Raw genomic sequence first — 24,040 nt, 5'->3', positions numbered from 1 at the left:
ATAAATGCAAACATGTAACTGAGACAAAAGCCAATTTGGGCATATAAAATAGGACTCTTGAAAATTTAAAATGCAGCTGAAGAACTGAAAGATATATTTGGAAAAACTATCTGAAAGATGGAGAAGAAAGATAAAGAATGAAAAAAAGAAAAAGAAAAAGCCAAGCATAATAAGATCTACTTATCAGCAGGATGCGTGAGTGCTACGTGCTAAGTCACTTCAGTCCTGTCCATTTCTTTATGACCCCATGGACTGTAGCCCTCCAGGCTTCTCTGTCCATGGGATTTTCCAGGCAAGAATACTGGAGGGGGTTGCCAAGCCCTCCTCCAGGGGATCTTCCCGACCCAGGGATGGAACCTGGGTCTCGTGCTTGCAGGTGAATTCTTTACCGCTGGGCTACTGGGAAAGCCCTGTCAGGAGGATACATATGACAATTCAGTACATTAGTAGACATTTAAACACACACACACACACACACACACAGAGTAAAAAAAATAGAGAAGGAGAAGTTGCAAAAGGAAGAAGCAGTTTCTCAGCAGCCAGCGGACTTCACGTCGTGTGTGTACCAAGTGCTGAGGAGAGGAGTGGAGAACAGGTTTCCTCTGTGACCCGCACGCCCGGGGCGAGGGCGAGGGTGAGGGCAGAATGCCCCGCGCGGTGTCAGCGAGGTGGAGCAAAAGCCCAGGGAGCCGCCCTCGCCCCGGCCTGGCGTCCAGAGGGTGAGGGGCAGGCGGGGCCTTGAGAGCCCCTCTGGGAGCTGGGTCTCCTCCTTGTACGTGCTCAGTGCAGACACTTATGATGCATGTTTTTCAAAAGCAAAAATAATAATAATAATCACTCTGAGACTCTGATTTCCTAAAATAAATGTCCCAGAGGGAATGTCTGCCACTGACTTTTACACTTGATCTTGGGGAGAAGACCAAGAAGCGATGCCGTTGACTTTTAATGTTAAAGAAAAGAAGAAGAAAAAAAAAAAAAAAAAACAAGCTTGGCTTCCATGAAGAGGTAATCAATTCAGTTCTGAATCCTGGCGGCACCTGGGAAGGACGCCTGACCGGGCCGTGACCACAGGGGTGGGTGTGGGTGAGTGCAGATTATGAGGAAGTGGTAGTGGTTTTGCGAGCCAAGTCCATCTGACTTCAAACCCTTTAACCATTAAACATTTACTGGTCACTTGTATAACACAGTCTGCTCGGCTGGGTTTAGAATTCCTCCTGCACAGGTCCGCGGGAGCACTATCTTCCTTTTGTTGTCTCTCGCTTCCTTTTTCTTTTCTTTGTCAACAAAGCCGTGTTAACCAGCCCCGGGTGCAGCACTCAAGACAAAAACAGGTGATTTGGCTGCTCCAGAGTCTTGGGGACCCGAGGGCTGAGCCTTGAGATGATGAAGCAGGAGACTTTGGGGAAAGGTATTCCAAGGAGGAGGTGGGGGGATGTTCTTTTGTTCTAAATGGCAAAGTCGAAAAGAAGGAAGACAAATCTCATCTAATTCCTTTCTCTTTCTGGGAATTTATGAGTTTAAGTCCTCTGCGGTCGATGTCCTTGTGTTCCTGGCAAGACACGCAGGTGCAGACTCTTAGTCCTTGTCCGTGTGATGAAATCAAGCCTTGGGAAGATTAAGTGTAAAAGGGGAGGATTTACGGCTCAGCCCTAAGGTCAACGGAGGCAGATGGGGCGACGGCTCCCAGGTAACAGGAAGGATGGCTGAGTTCCAAGGACAGTGACCCAAACACCTCTGACTCTTTCTTATTTGACTCAACTACCTGGTTGCCTATTGTTCAAACCAGGAATTACAAAGCTAGTTGACATCCCACTTGAGCATTGTGCTATTGTCTATGACAAACCAGTTAGTGTGCTGAGAGGTTTTCAGTCGCTATAAAACAGGAGACAGCGGCAGTGGGCGCTTTGGAATGACGAACCAGTACGAGGGGGTGTCCACAGCAGCTGCTGGGATGAAACACTTTCGGGTGAAAGTCACCACCAGAAGGCTCATGTGGGACCCTGGGACTCAGATTCCCGGTCCTGGTCTTGACTCTCCAGTTCTTCCCCTGGTGGGGGAGGGGGGACGGTGTGAACACCAGGCAGCCTTGGGACAGTCCTTGCCTGGTGGGGGAGTGGGGGATGGTCTGAACACCTGGCAGCCCTGGGACAGTCCTTGCCTGGTGGGGGTGGGGGGTGGGATGGTGTGAACACCCAGCAGCCCTGGGACAGTCCTTGCCTGGTGGGGGTGGGGGTGGGGAGTATGGTGTGGACACCCGGCAGCCCTGCGACAGTCCTTGCCTGGTGGGTGTGGGGGGTGGGATGGTGTGAACACCCAGCAGCCTGGGACAGTCCTTGCCTGGTGGGAGTGGTGGGATGGTGTGAACACCCAGCAGCCCTGGGACAGTCCTTGCCTGGTGGGGGAGTGGGGGACGGTGTGAACACCCGGCAGCCCTGGGACAGTCCTTGCCTGGTGGGGGTGGGGGGTGGGATGGTGTGAACACCCAGCAGCCCTGGGACAGTCCTTGCCTGGTGCGGGTGGTGGGTGGGATGGTGTGAACACCCGGCAGCCCAGGACAGTCCTTGCCTGGTGGGGGAGGGGGGTGGGATGGTGTGAACACCCGGCAGCCCGGGACAGTCCTTGCCTGGTGGGGGTTGGGGGTGGGATGGTGTGAACATCCGGCAGCCCGGGACAGCCCTAGATCTTCAAGCAAGAGTGTGCAGATTCTCCATGGCTCTCCCAACAGCTAACTGCAGAGCTTTGAGAAAGTGTCTCGACCTTTCTGAGTGTGGATTTCTTCACTCAGAAAGTTAGGGTCATTTAGCTGACGGGTAAATGACCTAATGGACAAGAAAGTGGTGCTGACTGTAGACCCCTGGCTCCACAGCCTTGTCTGATAGCCCTGAACCCCCTGGAGAAGCCACAGACTAAATTAACAGGGGTCACTCTCAGATTCTGGTTTGGAACGACGCTGCTGTGTGCCAGGGGCTGCTCCTGCCCAGACGTGGAGAAGAGAATCCAGTAAGGACGCCTGGAGGGCTGGGCGCTGGTCCCCCAGACCAGGAGTTCTAGAACCTTCTCAGTTGGGTAGAATGTCCCCCAGCCTGTACAGATGACTTGGCTAGCAGGGAATAAGTCTTCCCAGACAGCCCAGGGGAGACCCTGTCTCGGAGTCTAAGCAGCAGCCCCAAGTCCAGAAGGACGCTTCTCTCGGGGACCATTGTCCATCGATAGGACAGCAGACACAGTCCCTGGGGAAGCTGGAGGGTCCGTGGTGACTGCAGGGGGCACATTCTCTCTTCACGTGCCCTCTTGGTGTCATCATGAAGTCACTAGGTGCTTTACTGTGTGGTCCCTGTTTTGTAGATGGAGAAATCGAGGCACAGAGAAATTAAGTGACTTCGCCACAGTCGCAGGCTGGGGAGGACCCGGACCAGAGCAGAGAGACCTGACTGTGGGCCTGTGTCCTGCCCACAGAGTCACGCTGCCTCCATTCCTGGGAGAGAAGACTTCCTGCAAGGTAACCCCGCTCCCCCGGCCACTACTCAAGGATGCCCACGTCCATCATCTCTGATTCTCGCTGATCTTTCCTGGTAGATTTCTTATGAACCCAAACTTCCCAGAGTCTGCATTGAGATGAGGAAGCAGCTTCCATCATGTGAAGCTGTGCATGGAGCCGGGTCTCGGTTACCTAGGAGACAGAGACCGGGGACAGGGCAGCTGGCGGGGACAGCTCCACTCAGCTTGATCTGCAAGCTTGGTGGTGCCAAAAGTGCCTCGTTTCTCTTCATTACACCTTCCCTGACTGTCCACCGCCACACACCTCCCGCCGCCGCCTGCTGCCTCCTCCCCGCTTGATGATGCTAGAGCAGCGAGTGGCCGCAGGTTGGGGGCAGCGGGTGAGAGGCAGGGCCGGCTAACGGCAGATGACGAAGCGGCTCCTGCTTGTGAGTGGCTGGGGAGTGGAGGAGGGAGCTGGGAGCTCGGGCTCTGGGTCAAGTCTGAGCTGCCCACCATGGAGGCCAAAGCCCCAGGGTCCCTCCTCCCCATCTTTGCAGAGGGAGAGCGTGACAGTGGGGAATGCGGGTTAAGAGGACAATGGTCCTCGCGCTCTTGGACCCCATGTCCAGCCCCTCCTGGGGACATGGCTGTAGCCTGGAGGTTGCTCAGCCTCCAAAGCTTGACAGAATCCATGAATGTGCAGCTTTTTGGCGCAGTTAATATTCCATTATCTTCAGCAAGGCTCAACCTGACCAGTGCACCTTTTACCCTGGGGATCAAATAATAAAATAAGTCCTGCTTCCAGATGTAAAGTTCACAGTTTACAACACAATTCACTGAGTTGTTCTATGGCTTTCATTGTTTCAAAAGCAAATGTCTTACATTCTAGGGCTTTTAGTATAAAACCATTTAAAGCTCCCCCCAAAATCCTCTCTTTATTTTTAAAACAAACATTGGGCTTAAAAATTTCTTAAATGTATGCTGAAATAGTTCCTTCATGGTGATTTTTCTAAACATGACTCACTAGAAATCAGAAACCCAGGCGGTGGTACCTGTTGCCCCTTCCCCAGGCCCAGGGAGGTCCAGAGCCCGTAGGTCTGAAAGCCTGCATGCCGCCACTCCCGCGGCAGCAGCGAAGCTCCTGCAGCTCAGGTCTCAGACCCACCCGAAGAGCAAATTCAAAGCAGAGCTTGCCTGAACTTCCGGTGGAAAAGGCCAGGTGGCCATCAGCGGGGTGGGCATGGGGCCAGGCACCTGAATGGTCAGGGGCCTCGCCTGCATTCCCGGAGTAAACCTGGGGAGTGCAAATGCCCACACACTTCATACCCTGAGCTGTGCGCACCTGGCTGATCCTGAGCCTCTCTAGCAGTTTCTGGACATTGAAACGTGCGTGAGAGGGGAGTGTGCCTCTGGTTCGCTATTTCACTTGGCGGTCCCACTGGCCGAAGGAGGAGACACCCTCCGGGCTTCACGTCCACCCCCAGTGCTTCGCTAGGCGTGGTCTGCAAGTTATCTCATGCAACCTTCACAGGGAGGAGGCTTATTCTTTTCCAAGAATGAATGAAGTATTTATACACACACACATATATATATATTCATTCTTTGAACTGAAGTATAGTTGGGGCTTCCCTGGTGGCTCAGACGGTAAAGAATCCGCCTGCAATGCAGGAGATTCAAGTTCAATCCCTGGGCTGGGAAGTTCCCCTGGAGAAGGGAAAGGCTACCCACTCCAGTGCTCTTGCCTGGAGAATCCCATGCACAGAGGGACCTGGGGGCACACAGTCTGTGGGGTCGCGAGGAGGCAGACGCGACTGGGCGACTAACACTTTCATAGTTAATTTGCAGTATTGTGTTAGGCATGTACAGAAAAGTGATTCAGTTGCACAAGAATACGTATGTGTTCTTTTCAGATTCTGTTCCCTTATATGGAATTCAGTTCCCTGTGCTATATAGTAGGTCCTTGTGGGTTATCTATTTATATATAGTCATGAGTGTATGCTCACCCCAGTGTTAATGGAGGCCTGTTTCTCAGAGGGCAAAGCACACTTCAGAGCCGGGAACTCAAACGGGGCTGGCCCTGGACTAAGCAGAGCGGCCCACACAGGCACTGGCTGGGATGGAACTTCCCACAACAAGGGGCGCATGTCAGTGGGGGGCTGGTCTTCATCAATTGAGGGGTTAGTTGCAGGATTAACCATCCACCTAGAAGAAAATAAGTTTGTCCCCAATATATATGAAAAAGGATTAAAACCTAAATGCAAAACATAGAACAATTCTTAGGCAGCCATTCAAGCAACTAGCAAGTGAGCCAAGGTTTTCGACTCCATGCTCAAAGAGCGATGGCCTCCACACCCCGTGATGACAAGTCCCCCCCCGCCAGGTGATAGCCCAGGCTTATTTCGGGTGCTCCAGGAGCATAAATGACAAGGGGGGAGGCTCCCCCTCCATGGCGTGTCCGGCCATGCCCCTCTGAAGCTCTGTGAGGTCTGCACCCCCAGTAACCCCGAGCGCCTAGGTCACCTGCACTGCCCAGGGCCTTTGTACATCCTGTTCCCTCTGCCTGAAACATCTGCCCCAGCCCTTTTTTTAACCTGAAACCTGAAGTTTTCCTTTAAAACCCAGCACACATTTCAAACACGAAATGAGCTTGTGCTTTTTATTATATGTATTTTTACTACTCTGCACAGAGTGACCAGTAGGTATTTGTTGGTCGGCCGGTATGAAGGCTCGGCCCAGAGATGCCCCTGTTCTCCCAGGACCCTCTGCAGGGTCTCGACTTGCTGAAGCTTTGCTCCAAGAGCAGGTCCACCAGGTCCCTCTGTAACGTCAGCCAGCAGAGTCACAGGAGCCCAACTGGCCTTCTCCCAGATTCCGACGTTTCTCGTCATAAATCATGGAGATGAACTCTACATACATGGTATCTCTTACTTTAATTTTTTAAAGAGTTTTGTTGGTGCACAGATGAGTTACTTGTATAATTTCCTGTATTAATTCTTGTATTAATTTCTGTTGGTGGTGGTTGAGTCACTAAGTCATGTCTGACTCTTGCAACCCCGTGGACTGCAACCCACCAGGCTCCTCTGTCCATGGGATTCTCCAGGCAAGAACACTGGAGTGGGTTGCCATTTCCTCCTCCAGGGGATCTTCCCCACCCAGGAATCGAACCCGGGCCTCCTGCATTGCAGGCAGATTCTTTACCGACTGAGCTACAAGGGAAGCCCAATCATTTCTGCTATACAGCAAAATGACTTGGTTATAGATATAGATAAATAGATAACAGATAGATTATTTTTCACATTGCTTCCCATTATGGTTCATCACAGGATATTGAACAGTTTCCTGTGCTATCCAGTAGGACCTTGTTGTCCATCTATGCCATACATTAGCATAACAGTTTGCATCTACTAATCCCAAACTCCCAGTCCTTCCTTCCCCCACCCCCCTGCACACACGAGATTTTACCATGTCCCCATCTTCCGCCTAGAATGCAGCTCTGGCCACACTGGTACGTGTGTGTGTACTCAGTCATTCGGTCGCGTCCAACTCTCTGTGACACCACGGACTGTAGCCCGCCAGGCTCCTCTGTCCATGGGATTCTCCAGCAAGAATACTGGAATGGGTTGCCATTCCCTTCTCCAGGGGATCTTCCCGACCCAGGGGTTGAAGCCCCATCTCCTGCTGGACAGGGTGACAAATGATCCAGGCCAGAGTGGGATCTGGCGAGAGGAGCTGTCGTCTTTCCTGCTTCTCTCATTGACCCTTCTGATGCGCTGAGTGGAGTTCTGCAATGAGCAGTTTTGCTGTGTTTAAATTACTTGCATTCACCCGTCCAGCAGTATGTTCTTGACTCAAGGAGGAAGTGTAGACAGTGGCGGTTTTCGGGGCCCTGCACCAAAGCTGCCACACAGATGATCTTGGGCAAGTCCCAGGTAGAGGAAGCAGAGAACAGATGCCTCCCTTACAGAGCCCTGTGAGGATTGTGCAAGGTAGTAGATGGAGACACCCTGCAACCTCCAAGTGTAAGTCCTGCCATGACCACCAGGAGGGGCCGTGACCCTGGAAAGCATCCTGATGACTCAGCCCAGTTCAGTTCAGTAGCTCAGTCATGTCCAACTCTTTGCGACCCCATGAACCCCAGCATGCCAGGCCTCCCTGTCCATCACCAACTCCCGGAGTTTACTCAAACTCACATCCATTGAGTAGGTGATGCCATCCAACCATCTCATCCTCTGTCGTCCCCTTTTCCTCCTGCCCTCAATCTTTCCCAGCATTCGGGGTCTTCTCAAATGAGTCAGCTCTTCGAATTAGGTGGCCAAAGTATTGGAGTTTCAGCTTCAACATCAGTCCTTCCAAAGATCACCCAGGACTGATCTCCCTTAGGATGGACTGGTTGGATCTCTTTGCAGTCCAAGGGACTCTCAAGAGTCTTCTCCAACACCACAGTTCAAAAGCATCAATTCTTCGGCACTCAGCTTTCTTTACAGTCCAACTCTCACATCCATACGTGACCACTGGGAAAACCATAGCCTTGACTAGACAGACCTTTGTTGGCAAAGTAATGTCTCTGATTTTTAATATGCTATCTAGGTTGGTCATAACTTTCCTTCCAAGGAGTAAGCGTCTTTTAATTTCATGGCTGCAGTCACCATCTGCAGTGATTCAGACCAAGGCGGCCGCAATCGCCCCCAGGGCTAGACCACAGTGAGAGCGGTCACAAGAAAGCGTGTCCTTCTGACACCCCCCACTTCCCCTGTAGGTCCCTGACCAGGTTAAGCTTCAGCTACAAGGAGAAGGCGGACATTATATGTGCATTTCTTTCCTTCTTGCAAGCTGCTCCGCTGTCTATTATATTCTTGGTACAAGTACAACTCAGGTTGACTGACCCGCATGTGTCCTCATCAAAGTCTTCCCCTGCAGGGCCCCTGCAGGACCAAGGTCTTGCTTGTTATTTTTAAACATCGCGTGTAGACTGCCTGGCCCTTCCCCAGCGGCTGACCTCCACTTCACAGAGGGACACTGTCCCTGAGTGCCCAGCAGGGAGCACGCTGACTGCCTTCTCTCCCTGCAGATGGAGGTGGACGCCGAGGAGAAGCGGCATCGCACGCGGTCCAAAGGGGTCCGAGGTACGTCCGTGCTCCCGGTCCCCGGGGCCCTACTGGGGTCACCTCCGTCCTGCAGAAGCCCTCAGTCTGGGCCTGGACACCGCCCTCTGGGTGGCTGGCTGTGGCGGGGTTGGGGGGTCTTGCCATGAAAGAGAAATGAGCGTCTCTTCTCCTCTCTCTGCAGTTCCCGTGGAGCCGGCCATCCAGGAGCTGTTCAGGTCAGTGGTCCGCACACGTGCCCCGTGGCGGTTCAGAGGACGCACCCCTTGATCGCGGGTTTTCGCGTCCCCGGGGCCTGCCCCCGCCCCCGGCCGCCCAGTGCCCGGCCTTCCCTGTGTCCACAGCCCCCGGCCCACCGTCCGGGGGCACTGAGTGACGCGTCCGTTCCTCTTGCAGCTGTCCCACCCCCGGCTGTGATGGCAGCGGCCACGTCAGCGGAAAGTACGCGCGACACCGGAGGTAAGGCCTTGGCCTCTGCGCGGAGCCGCGTGGCTCGCGGGCGCCCCCTTGGGGCGGCTCCCCTGCCGCTCTGGACCTGGGGCTCTCGGAGCGGCTCCGACGGCCGCCTGGGGCAGCGTGTGTCCACCCGCGGGGGGCCGGCGGGGTCAGCGCGGCACCTCCGCCCCGGTTCGCGGGGAGCCGGGTGTCTACTCCCCGCTTTCTCCTTCCGTAGCTCAGGAGGGTGACCCTCGGGGGGTGGAGTGAAGTGCGACCTTCCTGGTCTTTCTGCGGGAGCTCGACCCGTCCGGGGGAGGAAGGCCAGGCCTGGTCCCAGGCGGCTGCGGGGGACGATCTGGGCTGCAGGGGCCAGGCCGGGCCAGGCTCCAGGGGCTCAGGGGCTCCAGGGCTCAGGTGATGGTGCTCGTCTGCCCAGATTTCAGGCCTGCGGCAGAGTGGGCGCGGGGACACCGGAGCACGGGGCGGGGTCGCAGCGCAGACGCAGGTTCTCGCGTCGCGGGCCCCCGCCCTGTGGTAGGAGGCAGCGTCCCCTTTCTGCGGAAGGTCACGGCCCCGATGCATCAGAAGCTACAGCGGCCAGGGCTCGCCTGTGGCTGACTCCCGGAACCCAGGTTGCGAGCCTGTCGTCCGGCCGAGCAGCCTCCAGGGGCCGGGCCCAGGCACCCAGGACCAGGTGCAGAAGCAGGTGATCCAGCCCCAGGCGACAGTCCTCGCGGCCTCGCTCACTATTTCCTTTTCAGCTGAGCGCTAATTTACCGGTGAAATCAAGCAATTATGATGATTGTCCTTCAGCAAAATCAAGGGAAAATTACAAATTAGTCCAAATCCCCCATGCTAGCGTTTAGGGAGGCAGGGAATTTTAATGGGCACCCGGGATGAAACGGTTCCAGACTCGAGGAACAGGAGGCCATGGTTAAGAGAATTTTGTGACTTAAATTATTATATTTAATGTATTATATTATTATCTTACTGTGCAAAATTATCAAATTATCTGATTTAAATACATGGTTTATTTCAAGTATTTGCTATTTGATGAAGGAGTATATACGTAAATTCTTTTTTAAAAATCCTGTTTTTAAAATCTGACTGGTTTATGTTTATGAGGAGAAAAGCAAGTTAGCCAACTATGAGTGAATTTTTTCCCCTAATCATCTCATGTGTGCATGCCTGCTAAGTCACTTCAGTCGTGTCCAACTCTTTGCAACCCTATGGACCATAGCCCACCAGGATCCTCTGTCCATGGGATTCTCTAGGCAACAATACTGGAGTGGGTTGCCGTGTTCTCCATGGGAACTGCCCGACCCAGGGATCGAACCTGGGTCTCCGACATCTCCCGTATTGGCAGGCGAGTTCTTTACCACCAGCTCCACCTGGAAAGCCCAATCATCTCATGATTAATCAATAGTTAAACTTGATTATATTGCTACTAGAAGGAATGATTGCTGCTGCTGCTAAGTCGCTTCAGTCGTGTCTGACTCTGTGCAGCCCCATAGATGGCAGCCCGCCAGGCTCCCCTGTCCCTAGGATTCTCCAGGCAAGAACACTGGAGTGGGTTGCCATTTCCTTCTCCAGCGCATGAAAGTGAAAAGTGAAAGTGAAGCCGCTCAGTCGTGTCCGACTCTTAGCGACCTCATGGACTGCAGCCTACCAGGCTCCTCCATCCATGGGATTTTCCAGGCAAGAGTACTGGAGTGGGGTGCCATTGCCTTCTCCAGAAGGAATGATTAAATTTGGCTAAAAAGTTTTAATTAGATGTCAGCTAACCTTAATTAGGTATCATAACCACACTTTTGTGGAAAAATCATGAATTTCCCGAAGAATTGACTCAAGCCTTTGTATTTCTACCCACAGTTCACCCCATGGTTGTGGACCGATGGGTCCTGTGAGATGCGGGCTGTGTGTACACCCTCCCCGGGGTCCTCTTCCTGCTTAGAAAACGGTGCTTAGGCTGAGGCTGGGCCAACTGAAGACAGCCAGGCTCCACCCTCCTCTGAGACTCGTTGCTGATAAGAGCACAGAACACCCTGAATTGCGCAGGAGCAAAGTAGATGAAAAGTAGATGCCATTTCCTCTTCTGAGGGATCTTCCTCACCCAGGGATGAAATGCTCATCTCTTTCATCTCCTGCATTGGCAGGCAGATTGTTTACCATTAGCGCCGCCTGTATTGGCTTCAATTTCCTTGGGTTTAAAACAAGAAAGTCACAGACTTTGTTGCATGCCTGCTAAGTCACTCAGTTGTATCCAACCCTCTGCAACCCCATGGACTGTAGCCAGGAGGCTCCTCTGTCCATGGGATACTGCAGACAAGGAAAATGGAGTGGGTTGCCATTTCCTCCTCCAGGGGATCTTCCCAACCCAGGGATCAAACCCGAGTCTCTCACATCTACCTTCATTGGCAGGCACGTTCTTTACCACTGGGGCCACCTGGGAAGCCCATAGACTTCGTTATGTAAAGCTAATTACCATTCAGAATGCCATGTCAGAGATAAGACTTCTCTCTCAGGAGTCTCACTGAGGTTATCAAGTAAGGCTTTCTAAGTTTTGTTTTTCAATGGCTGTATAGTATCAGTAATTTTTAACTAAAAGGTGACCTTTGAATTTCTCAGACTGAGAAGGTGGCCCTTGTAGTAGGTAAGACTCTTGTACACATCAACATCTTTTGACTGTAGCTATTTCAAATCTGTGAGATTTCAATTATATCTGGCTTTGTTTCTTTCCTTTTGAAAAGATACTTTCTGAGCTATGACAGCTGCTCATGCATATAAATACCTGCACCCCTCCCCCCAACACAGTGTCACCTCCCCCCTGCTGATGCCCAGCACGCCTGAGACCTCTTCAGATAGGACCAGCACGGCAGCCTCAGTTTGGGTCTTGATGAAATTGCCCATCATTTCAGGTTTTCCTTGGAGAAGGAAATGGCAACCCTCTACAGTGTTCTTGCCTGGAGAATCCCATGGACGGAGGAGCCTGGTGGGCTACAGTCCATGGGGTCACAGAGAGTCAGACACGATTGAACGGGCAACACTCAGGTTTTTACTGGTGCACTTTTCAATGAACCTACTCCTGTTAAGGCTACAGTTTCATTTTACTCACTCATCATGCCAGTTTGTACCTGAGTATAAAGACTTCTTTTAGCATATTGATATCTAGCTATTTGAACGTGCAAAAATTAATTTGAGGCAAGTGAACAGAATCAACAATGTAAAAAATAAAATTTTTCAGAAATTTGATTTCAAGTAGTGAAATGAAGTCTACCAGGTAATCTTTATTTCAGCATAAGAAAATTCCTGAGAGAATCAAATACCGGTCAGAGTTTCAGCGTGCCATTTCACTGCTTTGGGGGGCCTGCATGGCGGTGGCCGTGTCCCTGGGAGGCAGTGGTGGCCCCAATTGGTGGTCATGCCCCTGGGTGCTGGGCGTGTCCCTGGGAGGTGACTGTGGCCCTGGGCGGAGGCCGTGGCCCTGGGCAGTGGTCTTGCCACTTCAGTGGGTATTTGGTTTCTTGTGGAACAGCTGAGATGGGTGGCTTTCTTCCCTGGGTAAGGAAGGCAGAGCTGTGGGTTAGTAAGAAACCGGGAATAGAGGGCAGAAAAGGACCAATCACTTGTGATGGGTGATGCTTGTGAAGTTCATCAATAGTCTGAATTCACAGGGAATTTACAATTTACGGTCCTGGGTAAAAACGAAGGGGTGAGAGTTAAACTTCTAATTTTATTGGATGTTCTGCCTTATCCAAAAGCTATATCCTTGAGCTACAGATAATCGACTCAGGGTCTTTGTTCGTGTTAATCGTTCCCAGTTTGAGCTGCCTGATAAGCATACACACAACTGCACAAAGGGTGAATCAGAGAGAGAAATTGGGGAAAACATAAGGGAAATGAAAACAGTTTTACCAGAAACCCTGGGCGCATCGGGGGGTTGGGTGTGGTATCCCACGTGGTGCCGAGTCGCCGAGCAGGCGGGGTGACGGAGAGGAAGAGCGGTGACGGAGCCCCCGCGTCTGACGCAGGCTCCCCACCCGTCCCTCCCCGGCCCCTCCGGGACCTGAGGCCCGCCTCTGGATCCCTGCACGCTGACCGCAGGGGTCCCAGCTCTGTCGACATTTTCATGCCCTGATGCATGCCCTGAAGCCCTGGTGGCTCAGACAGTAGAGAATCTGCCTGCAATGCAGGAGACCAGGTTCGATCCCTGGGCCGGGAAGATCCCTGGGAGAAGGAAATGGCAACCCACTCCAGTATTCTTGCCTGGGGAATCCCATGGACAGAGGAGCCTGGCGGGCTCCATGGGGTTGTAAAGTCAGACACAACTGAGTGACTAACACTTTCACATGCACATGATCAGGACAAAACCACCAGCCTTTATCTTCCAAAACATCGTTAGTGTCCAGACACATGGCTCCGACTCTTCTAGGCTCCATATTATTAGCACATAATTATGACAAAATCATTATGGAATCTGCAATCAAGGCCAGAAGTAATTCTCTTTCATGAACCAAAATGCAGTCTCAGTCTCTGTCCACAGCAAATCCCATCTCTTCCTTTCCACTGACGTCTTACATCTCTTCCACACCTGACTCTGCACACTCCACGGCCCTGAGCACACACCACTTTTCTAAAATGGTATTTATGTGAGAGATGCTGAAGCTAGCATCTCAAACATGGGGGCCAATGCCAGAGCTGCCTTTGCAGGTGCAAAACTAACCCTCTGTCATCTAAGTGAGTTCCCAGAGCCTGGTTCTTACACACCCAGATTTAGGAAGAGGCACATCCTGGATCCCTGCTCTCCTCCTGGGACCACCACGTCCCTGCTGGGCAGGCAGACAGGTGAGCTGTAAGCATCTAAAACAGCCGTGGGCGAAAAGAGAGCTTTTCCGGGCCTATAGCCTGGGTGGCAGGAAGAAAACGAACAACATGGAGGAAGAGCCCCTGAACCTGGAGGTGAGGAAGTCGCTGGGCTCTGGGATGGTTGGCTGGAAGACTGGAGTAGGTGAGGGGTCGGGACCCAGAGCCAGCCCAAGACAGGGCCCTGAATCAGCAAGGACACAGTGAGTGCAGGTGGAGTTGCCTAGTGTGAGGCCCCGACTAAGCGAACACCGTGGGGGACCGGGGTGTCTGCATGTCCTGGGTGTGCGCGTGCTCACTTGCATCTCACTCTTTTGCAACCCCATGGAGTGGAGCCTGCCAGGCTCCCCTGTTCATGGGATGCTCCAGGCAAGAGTGTTGAAGCAGGTTGCCATTTCCTACTCCAGGGGATCTTCTAAACCCAGGGATCGAACCCACGTCTCTTGTGTCTCCTACATTGGCAGGCAGATTCTTTATCAGTAGCACCACCTGGGAAGCCTGAAGACAGGTATCTTATGGATGGAGACATGGGGTCAAGAGGCCCCAGTTCACTCTATCTGTAATTGTTTTAGTTTGGTTCAAGTACCTGAAAAAGAGATTGTTTAATAATCCAGAGAATTACATGACCTGTTACTAGGATAGCCAGAATGTGGGACGTGAAAACTTTCCTGCCAAAATTTACTCTTGAAAATTTGACTGAGATTGAACACTCTAATGCCTTATAATCACAATTTTCTGCCCCCAAGTTGATATAAAATATTGTTTGTGTTAAAGATACAGTGCAACTTAATGTTACAAAGGGGTAAATAAATAGATGCTAAATTTACTGTCAAAGTCAGGGCTAGTTTATTGTTCCACTGCTACTACTGTTAAGTGTTTGTTAGTCCCTCAGTTGTGCCTGACTCTCTGCAACCCCGTGGACTGGAGCCCGCCAGGCTCCTCTGTCCTTGGAATTCTCCAGGCAAGAAGACTGGAGTGGGTTGCCGTGTCCTTCTCCAGGGGATCTTCCTGACCCAGAGATTGAATCCGAGTCTCCTGCATTGCAGGCAGATTCTTTACCATCTGAGGCACCAGAGAAACCTTATTATTCTAAAGTCTTTATAAAATTTCCTAGTAAAAATTAGAGATGGGAGTAATATTTATTAGTATCTATCACAGATTGGGACTTCCCTGGTGATCCGGTGGTTAAGAGGTCATCTTCCAGTGCAGGGGCTGAAGGGTTCAGTCCCTCTTTGGGTAACCAAGCTCCCATGTGCCGCTCAACCAAAAAACCAGGACATAAAACAGAAGCAATATTGTAATAAATTCAATAAAGACTTTAAAAATGATCCACATCAAAAAGAAATCTGAAAAAATCTATCCAGATTAATAAATATTAAGCAATGCAGAGGAATTTGAAATTTTAGCCTTCCTTTTAGCAGTTAGATACATACTGGACGATTGAAATTAACTGGCTTTACTTCTTTCTGAACAGTGATTTTTGTATAAGTCTTCAACGAAGGAGAGAGTGTGTGTGTGGAGGGGAGAGTCCCTAATGTGGATTTATTCTTCACATCATCTGGTTTGTGAACCCTCTGAATTTACTTCTGACATTTAATGGATTTTATTCACATTTGCCCTTCACAGATATTTTGTTGAGGTTATTGTTTGTGGAGCACAGGGTTCTGGTGAGATAGTTGACCTGAAATCTAGCTGTAGAGTCTTGCAAAAGCCAGTTGATGGCCTTGGTATTATATTTAAATCCTTCCCAATTTAGAAAATTCAGAATCAAATCAATTTATCCTGAAACTTTAAAATTAAAAGCTCCAAACGGTAGATTTCTTTCCTAGTAGAAAATTATTGGATTCTCTCTGGCTTGTCGTGCGTGTTCCTCCTTCAGATTTTTTCCGTCTCATGTACCTTTGCACCCACCAGTGTGACTGCCATGGCGGCGGCCGCGGGTGAATAATTGCCTGTCTTCACGGGAGCTTGTTCTGGAGCTGGAGCTGAGGGCTCCTTCCTGATGCATGCACGCCTCATTTGGAGGCTGCCGGCAGCCTGGGGGCTGTATTATTCATGCCTTGACAGAGAGTTCTCACTAAAAGCCTTGGAACGGAGCCAGGCACCGGGAGAGACAGAGGAGCATGGCAACGTGCAGCTGAGAGGAGCCTGGATAATCAAAAAAGAAAGACAGACAAGGAAGAGAGAAAAATGGGGATCCTATACCTCCCGTTTACTGGTTTCACATGGATAGAATTTGCATTTGCATCAAAATTAAAAAAAAAAACCCTAAAAATAATTGCATTTTTTTCTAACCACGCTTGAAAGTTTAACACAGTTTTCCACATTTAATTGCAAAGCTGATTTTAATTAGTAGGGCCCCGCATGTGAAAAATGAAGATCCACTTGGGTGCGTGGCAACACTGCGGTGTCTGTTTATGCTCTAATTAATGTATGACTGCTGTGCAGCAGGGCGCCCACCAGGGCGTGGGTGAAGAATTCCGTGCACGCAGCCACCCAGCCAGGAGCCAGGGCGTCCACAGCCCCTTCATGCTTTATAAGACATCACTGGGCATCACCCATCCCTGAACGTTACAACATGCTGTCCTTCCTACTGTCACTAATATTATAAATCAGAAGCTAGGGCGCACCTATTCTACCATTCATTTGATAGCTTGCATGCATGGTTGCAGAGAAGCAAAAAGCTGGCGTTCTAGGCACTGGTCTGTATGAAGTGAAGATTCAGAGCAAGTGGGTTTCCCAGACCCGCCGTTGCTCGACGCCTTGTTATGAATTGTCTGTGTGCAAACACAAATTTCAGGACTGTGATGGCAGTTCACCTTTATTGTCACAGTAATCCTCTACTAAAAAAAAAAAAAAAGCTTCCTGGCCGTCATCCCAAGAAAACAATGTGTGTGCTGCTCATCTCCGGCAGGCCCACCCGAGTGGACACCTCACTGGCCCTGCCTCGTTTGTTACATATTTCTGAAGACAGTGTGGCTGATTCGGCGTGTTTAAAACTGTAAATAAAACAGGTAATGCATTTCAGGGCAGATGTTTGACATTGGATAAAATTAAATATACTTTTAAAATAACTCTGCATTCAAGGAGAAGGAATATAGGTATTTTCAGGCAAGGCCCTAGAGAATCTCTCATATTTGCAATCTGTATTGGTTAAGACGAAACAAAGGAATTACCGTCTCGGCCTGATTTCTTGACTGATGATTGCAAAGGTATAACCGAGGCTTTGAAGCCGCTCATCACATACAGCAGACATGGGTGTGTGGTGGGGCTCTGGCCAGGGATGACGGCTCTCTCCCCCGTCTGCGCTGGGCTGTAGTGGGTACCCGGCCGCCGCGTTTCAGAGCTGGTGTGTGGACAGGGTCTTAGCTGAGGCTGGGGCTGGGGGCTGCGGACCCTGCCATGGGATCACGAGCCAGGAGCCCCGCGTGCCTGCCGACGGCTGGGTCCGCGGCCCTGGACTGGTCCCCAGAAACTATCTAGTTTGTTTTTAACTTTTCCAAGTTATGGATAGGGTGTGATAAGCATCTTTGCAGATAGTTTTGTGGCTGCTGGCCCCTTTCTTGGGGTAGACTGTCACAAGGAGGAGCGGAGCTTGAAGGCCGTGAGGACAGGAACAGTTTCAGGAGTTCGTTTCCGGCAAGACAGGGCCCATCTGTGTTTCCAGGAGTGGGGAGGAGGTGTCCTTGTTGCCCTCAGCAAATAATATGAGATAAGTGTTTTTAAAGCACTTCCTTCTTATTCAGGAATAATTTTTTTGGTAAAAGGATAAGTTTTTAGAAGATTGGTAATTTTTTAAACAATGCTATTGCTAGAAAATTCCCGGAAAAGGCATGTTTTGAAAGGTAAGCCACGCTTTCCTCCTCTTAAGTGAGCGCCCTCTTGTGAGCTGGACTCCAGCGTCCTCCCACCCCCACCCCCGTGACTGAGCCTCCAGAGATCAGTGAGGAACAGGTTCCGGGCGATGCTCAGGGCCAGGCGGAAGGTGAGAGGCTCTGTCCTCTGTCACAGCCACCTGCCCCCCCCCCCCCACCTCGCGTTCCAAGCCTCACCAGACCCACAGCCAAGGGTGTCAGGGAGGGTCGGAGCCCCTGAGGGGGACGATGTGCCTGAACACTGTAGACACATGTCTTTAGATTGCAAATGATAAAAATGCAGGCCCGCAAGGACAGCAGGGGTGGGCATCAGGGCCAGCATCTTCACTGCCCAGGGCTCCTCCGGCCCAGGTGGAGCTCCAAGTGCATCTGAGTCTCTCTGGCCCCCCAGCCGCAGGCGTCAGGATCCCCACCTGACTGCGTGGGTGCCGGCAGCCGGGAGCAGCAAGCAGACACTTCTGCGGCCACGCAGAGGCCCTGGGGCCCCCCGAGGGCTGCATCTGACACGGCCCTGCCCTTGGTGGCCTTCCCTAAGCACACACGCCGATGACACAAAAGGAAACGGATGCTTACCAGCCGCTGCCCAGCACCGAGGTGTGGGCGTGTAGAAGATGCCCCAGGCCAGGAACCAGCGAGCAGCTGCTCGGGCTGGATTTCAGCCTGGTGTGGAGACACCCTGTTGCTTATTTCAGAAACGACAACTTAGTTGAGGAGTTGCACAGAGGTGGGTGTGCAGGCATCACGACTGTGGCCAGGTAGAATAGGACACGCCAAGCCGCATCCGAGATGCTCTGTTTGTCTGATTGCTGAGTGTTCACGGCACACACAGTCATCGAGCAGAAGGGCTATTTCGGGACCAAGGGACACCCGCCCTTTGACGGAAAGTGTGTGACTCGTGACAGCGATCCACATGTGCGTCCAGACGTGCAGGGTGCAGGGGGGTGTGTGCCCAGAGAGGCAGGAGGAGGGGTCCTGGGAGAACCCTAGACACACGGACACTCACGAGAGCCCGTACCGCGGGGACCCCAAAGCGCTGAGCAGGGCACAGGGCCCGAGGCAAGCATCTCCCTTCCTTCCCGCCACTTACCAAGGCCACAGGCACAAGACTATGTGAGTCTCCTCCAGCAAACAAGCCGGGCCCCTCAGCCACGCCCCTCGCAGCCTGGAGACCGCGGTGGCTCACAGGGAACCCATGCCCCGAACCGCCGCAAACTCCCAACGTGCCCGAGGTCGAACGCCTCTGTTCATGGCGTCTCTTTCCGATTTCTAAAGACGTGATGAGCCCGTGGTACGGCCGGGATTCCTACAGAGCAGAAGGCGGGGGACGAACCCCTCCGGGCGGACACACGGCCATGCCCTCGAGGCAAGCAGAGTCGGCTGGCGGACCCGGGTCCCGCAGCCCAGCCCGGAGTGCAAACCGAGGGAAGCCCAGCCACTCTGCATGGCTTGTCTTCAGGGCCGACTCCACCCGCTGCGGGAGCAGGACCCTCAGCAGGGGCACGGCCTGCAGCGCCTGGTGGGATTCCTCGTCATCCCTGCGTCCCTTTAGGGAAACCAAACCCCCGTGGGCCGTGGGCCTTCAGGAGGCGCCCTCCTCGAGGTGGCATGCCTGCCGAGCTGGGCCTGAGCCCGAACTCGGGGGACCCACACCCAGCAAGGCCGGGGCCCGTGTCACCATCCGGCTCCTGAGACCAAGCAAGGGAGGCTGGGGCTGGGGCCAGCTGCCTCTTCTCTCTCCGGACTAGCCTTCGGGTCGGAGTCCTTGGCCCCAGGGCGAGGAGGGGGCACGGGGTGGCCGGGGCAGGCGGTCACCCCCGAAGGGGCTGCCGTCAGCTCCAGGCCACGCCGCAGGGCGTGAAGGGACCTGTCCTGAAAGGACCTGTGTCTGGCCTTTTGCTTCCCGTCTGTGGTTGCTTCTTTTCCACAGGATGGCCACGTGACACCTTTGAGCCGTCATCCTTCCAACGCTGAGAAGCTGACACCCCCAAAGGGGTCCATGCTCTCTACACCAGTCCTTATTCATTTCTTTCCAGTATCTGATGGCTTTTAATTGCTGAGAATCACCTATTTTAAAAAAAAATATGAGGAACCAGATGACAATAGGCACCATGAAAGGAAACAGCACAGAATCCTAGAGTGAGGAGCCTTAGCAATAAGGCTGACCCCCCCCCGCCAAGACCCCTCCCCACAGAAGCCTTCCACAGACCGGGGCGCCCCAGGGAACAGAGGCCGCATGACTCTCGGGTTCCAGAAAATGCCCTTGGAGACCCCGGGGGATGGACTGGCCTCTTGCCCCTGCAGACGAGGAGCTGAGAACCCCCCAAGGTCACACAGTTAGCAGGAGGTTTCACATCCAGCTCTTCTGGTCCAGACCTGCCTGGAGGACTCCTGCATCTGCGGGACTAAGACGTGTCTTCCCGCTCAACGCTGGGGAGGTGGGCGCTCGCTGAGAAAACTGAGAGAAGGAACGTCCTCGTCCTCCTGGTGTCAGTGAACACGGAGACAGACACACGGACAGTGTCTCTGCGCCTGTCGGCAGCTGAGGGGCCTGACTCCCAGTCAGGGAGGTGCCCCCCGGGGCCGGTCGGGCTCGGCTGCGCCCCCTCCCAGGCCCCTCGTGGACCTTCGCGAGCAGGGCAGGCCCTTCCACGGGCCGTCAGACCAGCTCAGGCCTGCAGGGCGCGAGGTGCTGGGAGACGGGTTAGAGCCTTCTCGCCAGGACAGGTGAGCCGTGTCCTCCTTGACCCCAAAGGAGGCGGTGGAAGCCACACTGAAGGATCCGCGTGCTGGGCCACGCAGCCTCTGAGCAACTGGAGAAGCCAGCGCCCTCGTCTAGAGTCAGCATCAGGGTCAGGGGGAGGAGCAGACCGCACACACACGCACGCACGCGTGCACACTCAGGCCTCCCAGAGAAAGGGGGCAGCGTGACTGCTCTGGCCTGTGGGACCCCTGCCCACACCACCCGCGCCTGCCACATCCTTTCTGACGAGAGGGTCACAGCCTCCGTCAGAGCCGGGCTCGGCATGTCCTCCCCGAGGGCACCCCCATCATCCGAGTTCAGAGCGAGGGTTGGGTAACTGGGAACAGTGGGGACCCGGTCCTTGAGGTGGAACCTCAAGGTTATAAGCGGTTATAAGCGGTGTGTGTGGGGGTGTGGGTGTTATTCACTCAGTCGCGTCCGACTCTTAGCAACCCCGCAGACTGTAGCCCACCGGGCTCCTCTGTCCATGGGAGTCTCCAGGCAAGAATACTGGAGTGGGTTTCCGTGCCCTCCTCCAGGGGATCTTCCCGACCCAGAGATCGAACCCAGGTCCCCTGCATTGTAGGCAGATTCTCTACCGTCTGAGCCACCAGGGAAGGCCCTGTAAGTTGATACTTCCAACAACAGCAAAAAAGTGCAGACTGAACCCATTGCCAAAAAAAATTAAAAGCAAGGCCGCTTCGTGGAGAAAACATACTGAATCCTCTTGATGATGACCAGATTTTAAGGCTCATTATTTGTAGCCTGATGCCCATTAAACTACAGTCTAGGCCTGTAGCACCCTGAGCGCGGGTAAGCTCATCTGATCACAGACCACAGGACAGCTCGGAACATCTATGTGGGGCAGGAGCTTGCATGTCTCTTGCAGTAAATGATTAGAAATGCATGTTTAAGAAGCGTTGTGATTTCTGTAGGAGGTAGATTTTGCCTGGAGTGAGCTTATGCATGCACATATCCTGCATATTTGTAGGATATAACATACAATATAACATACATTATATGCTTGTATAGCTCGTTGTATTTCTATCAGGTGTTTACAGGTGATCCCAAGAGTGGTCGTGTTTATCTGAGCTAGGAAGGTTTACACGCATGCCCTCCATCCCAAGCTGAACATGTAAACAGCTCCATCCTTCAGCTACCAGAATTTTCAATATTCCATAATTGAATACTTTCTTACCAGCCCTAGAAAGACAACGTACTCTGTCCTGAGCATCTGAAGGAGAACTCTAGTATACATTTAAGGGAGAGTAAGAAATCGTTAGCTTTTCATTTGCATATATTTGCTTGTATATTTGTCCCTGGGGCAAAGACACAACTGGCAAAATCATAAATTCTTATATAGCTTGATTCTTGGTTCTTCCTATCAGTCTTTCTTATAAGTGAAGTACAGCTGATTTACAATGCTCTTTTAATTTCTGCTCTACAGCCAAGTGATTCAGCTACATGTTTTTTCTTTTCATATTTCTTCCCACTATAGGTCATTACAAGACACTGAATGTAGCTCCCTGCTCTGTACCGTAGGCGTTCACCTGTTTGTATGCAGCGCTGTGTGAATTGTTTCTCCCTCCCCATCACCTTTCCCTTTGGGTAGCTAGAAGTTTGTTTCCTATACCTGTGAATCTTTCTGTTGTGGAAATAAGTTCATTTGTATCTTTTTTTAGATTCCACATATAAGTGATATCATATGACATTTGTCTTTCTCTGACTGACTTACTTTATTTAGTATAATAATCTCTAGTTGCATCCAACTTGCCAAAAATGGCATTATTTCATTCATTCATTTTTATGGCTGAGTAATATTCCATCGTGTGTATGTACCACATCTTCTTTGTCCATTCATTTACAGATGGAATATTCATTTACAATGGAAGATCAAAGACAGAGCCTCCTGGTCTAGACTGACCTGGAAGGACTTTAAGGAGAAAGCAGATTGAGATGGTCTTGAAGGGTCAGGAGGAGAGGAAGTAGAGAAGGACAGAGGGGCGGGGGGAGGATGGAGGGGCAGGGGTGGGGAGGACGGAGGGGCAGGGGGGAGGACGGAGGGGCAGTGGGGAGGACAGAGGGAGAGACAGGAGGGGAGGACGGAGGGGTGATGGAGAGGACGGAGGGGCGGGGGGAGGATGGAGGGAGGGGTGGGGAGGACGGAGGGGCAGGGGGGAGGACGGAGGGGCAGTGGGGAGGACAGAGGGAGAGACAGGAGGGGAGGACGGAGGGGTGATGGAGAGGACGGAGGGGCGGGGGGAGGATGGAGGGAGGGGTGGGGAGGACGGAGCAGGGAGTATGGAGGGACATGGGGAAGGACGGAGTGGTCGGGGAAGGACGGAGGGAGGGGCGGGGGGAGCACCGGGAGGGCTGGGCGGGTGCTGTGCTGAGCTCACACCGAGGCTGTTCCAGTTGCGTCCTTTGGGCTTTGGGAGAGCAGAGACACTCAGGCTAATTCAGATGAAAAGAACAAGAAGGGGAGGATACTGTAAGAATTTCAAGAATTTTTTAAAATACAAGAAACAGTCTCAGCAGCCAGATAGCCTCATCTCCTGGAACGGGGTTTGGGAAAAAGGGGCGAGTCCCTGGGCGTCTCCAACCCACCCTCCCCCGTGGACCAGGGACCCTTCCACTGCTGCCTTTCCCTCGGGAAGTGTTCTTTTTGAGTCAAAATAAATTACATGGTGATTATGTTTTATTTGAATCTTTAAACTGCCATTCAAGGCAATAAATATTTAATAACAGGCTACATCATTTTAAATTATATTTAAAAAGTACAGCAAATCTCTGCCTTCCAGAAACAGATTTTTTTAATTCTCTATAGCAATAGGGTCAAGTAAACATTTTGAAAAATTATTCACTGAATGTCCTACAATTCCTAGAACATTTGTGTCACATTTAACTTAAAATATATATACTTTTCAAATCAGCCTGGCTCTTGTTTACAATAGTATACAGAGAGTAACAGAAAAAAATTAAGGAAATATGTCAATATGTAGTCAAAACTGAATTGATTTTATTAATATATATGTTGTTGGAAAGATATCAGAAAGACATCTGGTATGCTAGCCATTTAATTGAATAATTCAGTTAATTAAATTACTTCTGAGGTATTCTTAAATGCCTTTAAATTCTAAGGACATGTAGGAATAACCCTTTAAAAATTCATTGGTGAAAAGGTATGTCAGCTGTACATGAGACAATAAGAGGAAGGAGAAAATAACAAAATGAGGGCCCCTTCCACACAATCAGGAGGGATTTTATATATTTTTCATATTTATCATTTGCTGCCAAAAGCCTGAAATAGGTATTACTGTGCCCATCTTACAAATGGAAAAGTTGAGGCTGGTAGGGATTAAATTAGCTACCCAAAGTTGAATAGCTGTGTAATCTTCAGCAACTTACTTAAGCACATGTTCTCAGCAGACTCACTTTTGTGTTGACGCAGCTCTGATGCTGCTCACAGACTCTCCACGTGCATGATGGCCTGGACCCTCGCCATCTGTGTAGACATGGCCCATCCTTCCAGGCCACATTCA

At 51.8% G+C, this 24,040-nt stretch overlaps 1 protein-coding gene across 1 annotated transcript in view; it reads left to right on the top strand.

The window, feature by feature from the left end:
• Positions 1-24,040, top strand: part of MYT1L (myelin transcription factor 1 like) — a 387,004-nt gene that overhangs the window by 248,799 nt on the left and 114,165 nt on the right. The window contains exons 4-7 of the mRNA XM_061163968.1: positions 3,346-3,499; positions 8,549-8,603; positions 8,767-8,800; positions 8,979-9,041. Coding sequence (XP_061019951.1) covers positions 8,549-8,603; positions 8,767-8,800; positions 8,979-9,041 — 152 coding nt within the window. The 5' untranslated portion in view covers positions 3,346-3,499. The remainder of the gene's footprint in view (positions 1-3,345; positions 3,500-8,548; positions 8,604-8,766; positions 8,801-8,978; positions 9,042-24,040) is intronic.

This window comes from Dama dama, chromosome 16, assembly GCF_033118175.1.
Source record: "Dama dama isolate Ldn47 chromosome 16, ASM3311817v1, whole genome shotgun sequence".
Lineage (NCBI taxonomy): Eukaryota > Metazoa > Chordata > Mammalia > Artiodactyla > Cervidae > Dama > Dama dama.
The sequence above is the reverse complement of the archived record's forward strand: the minus strand, read 5'-3'. Positions and strand labels throughout refer to the sequence as shown.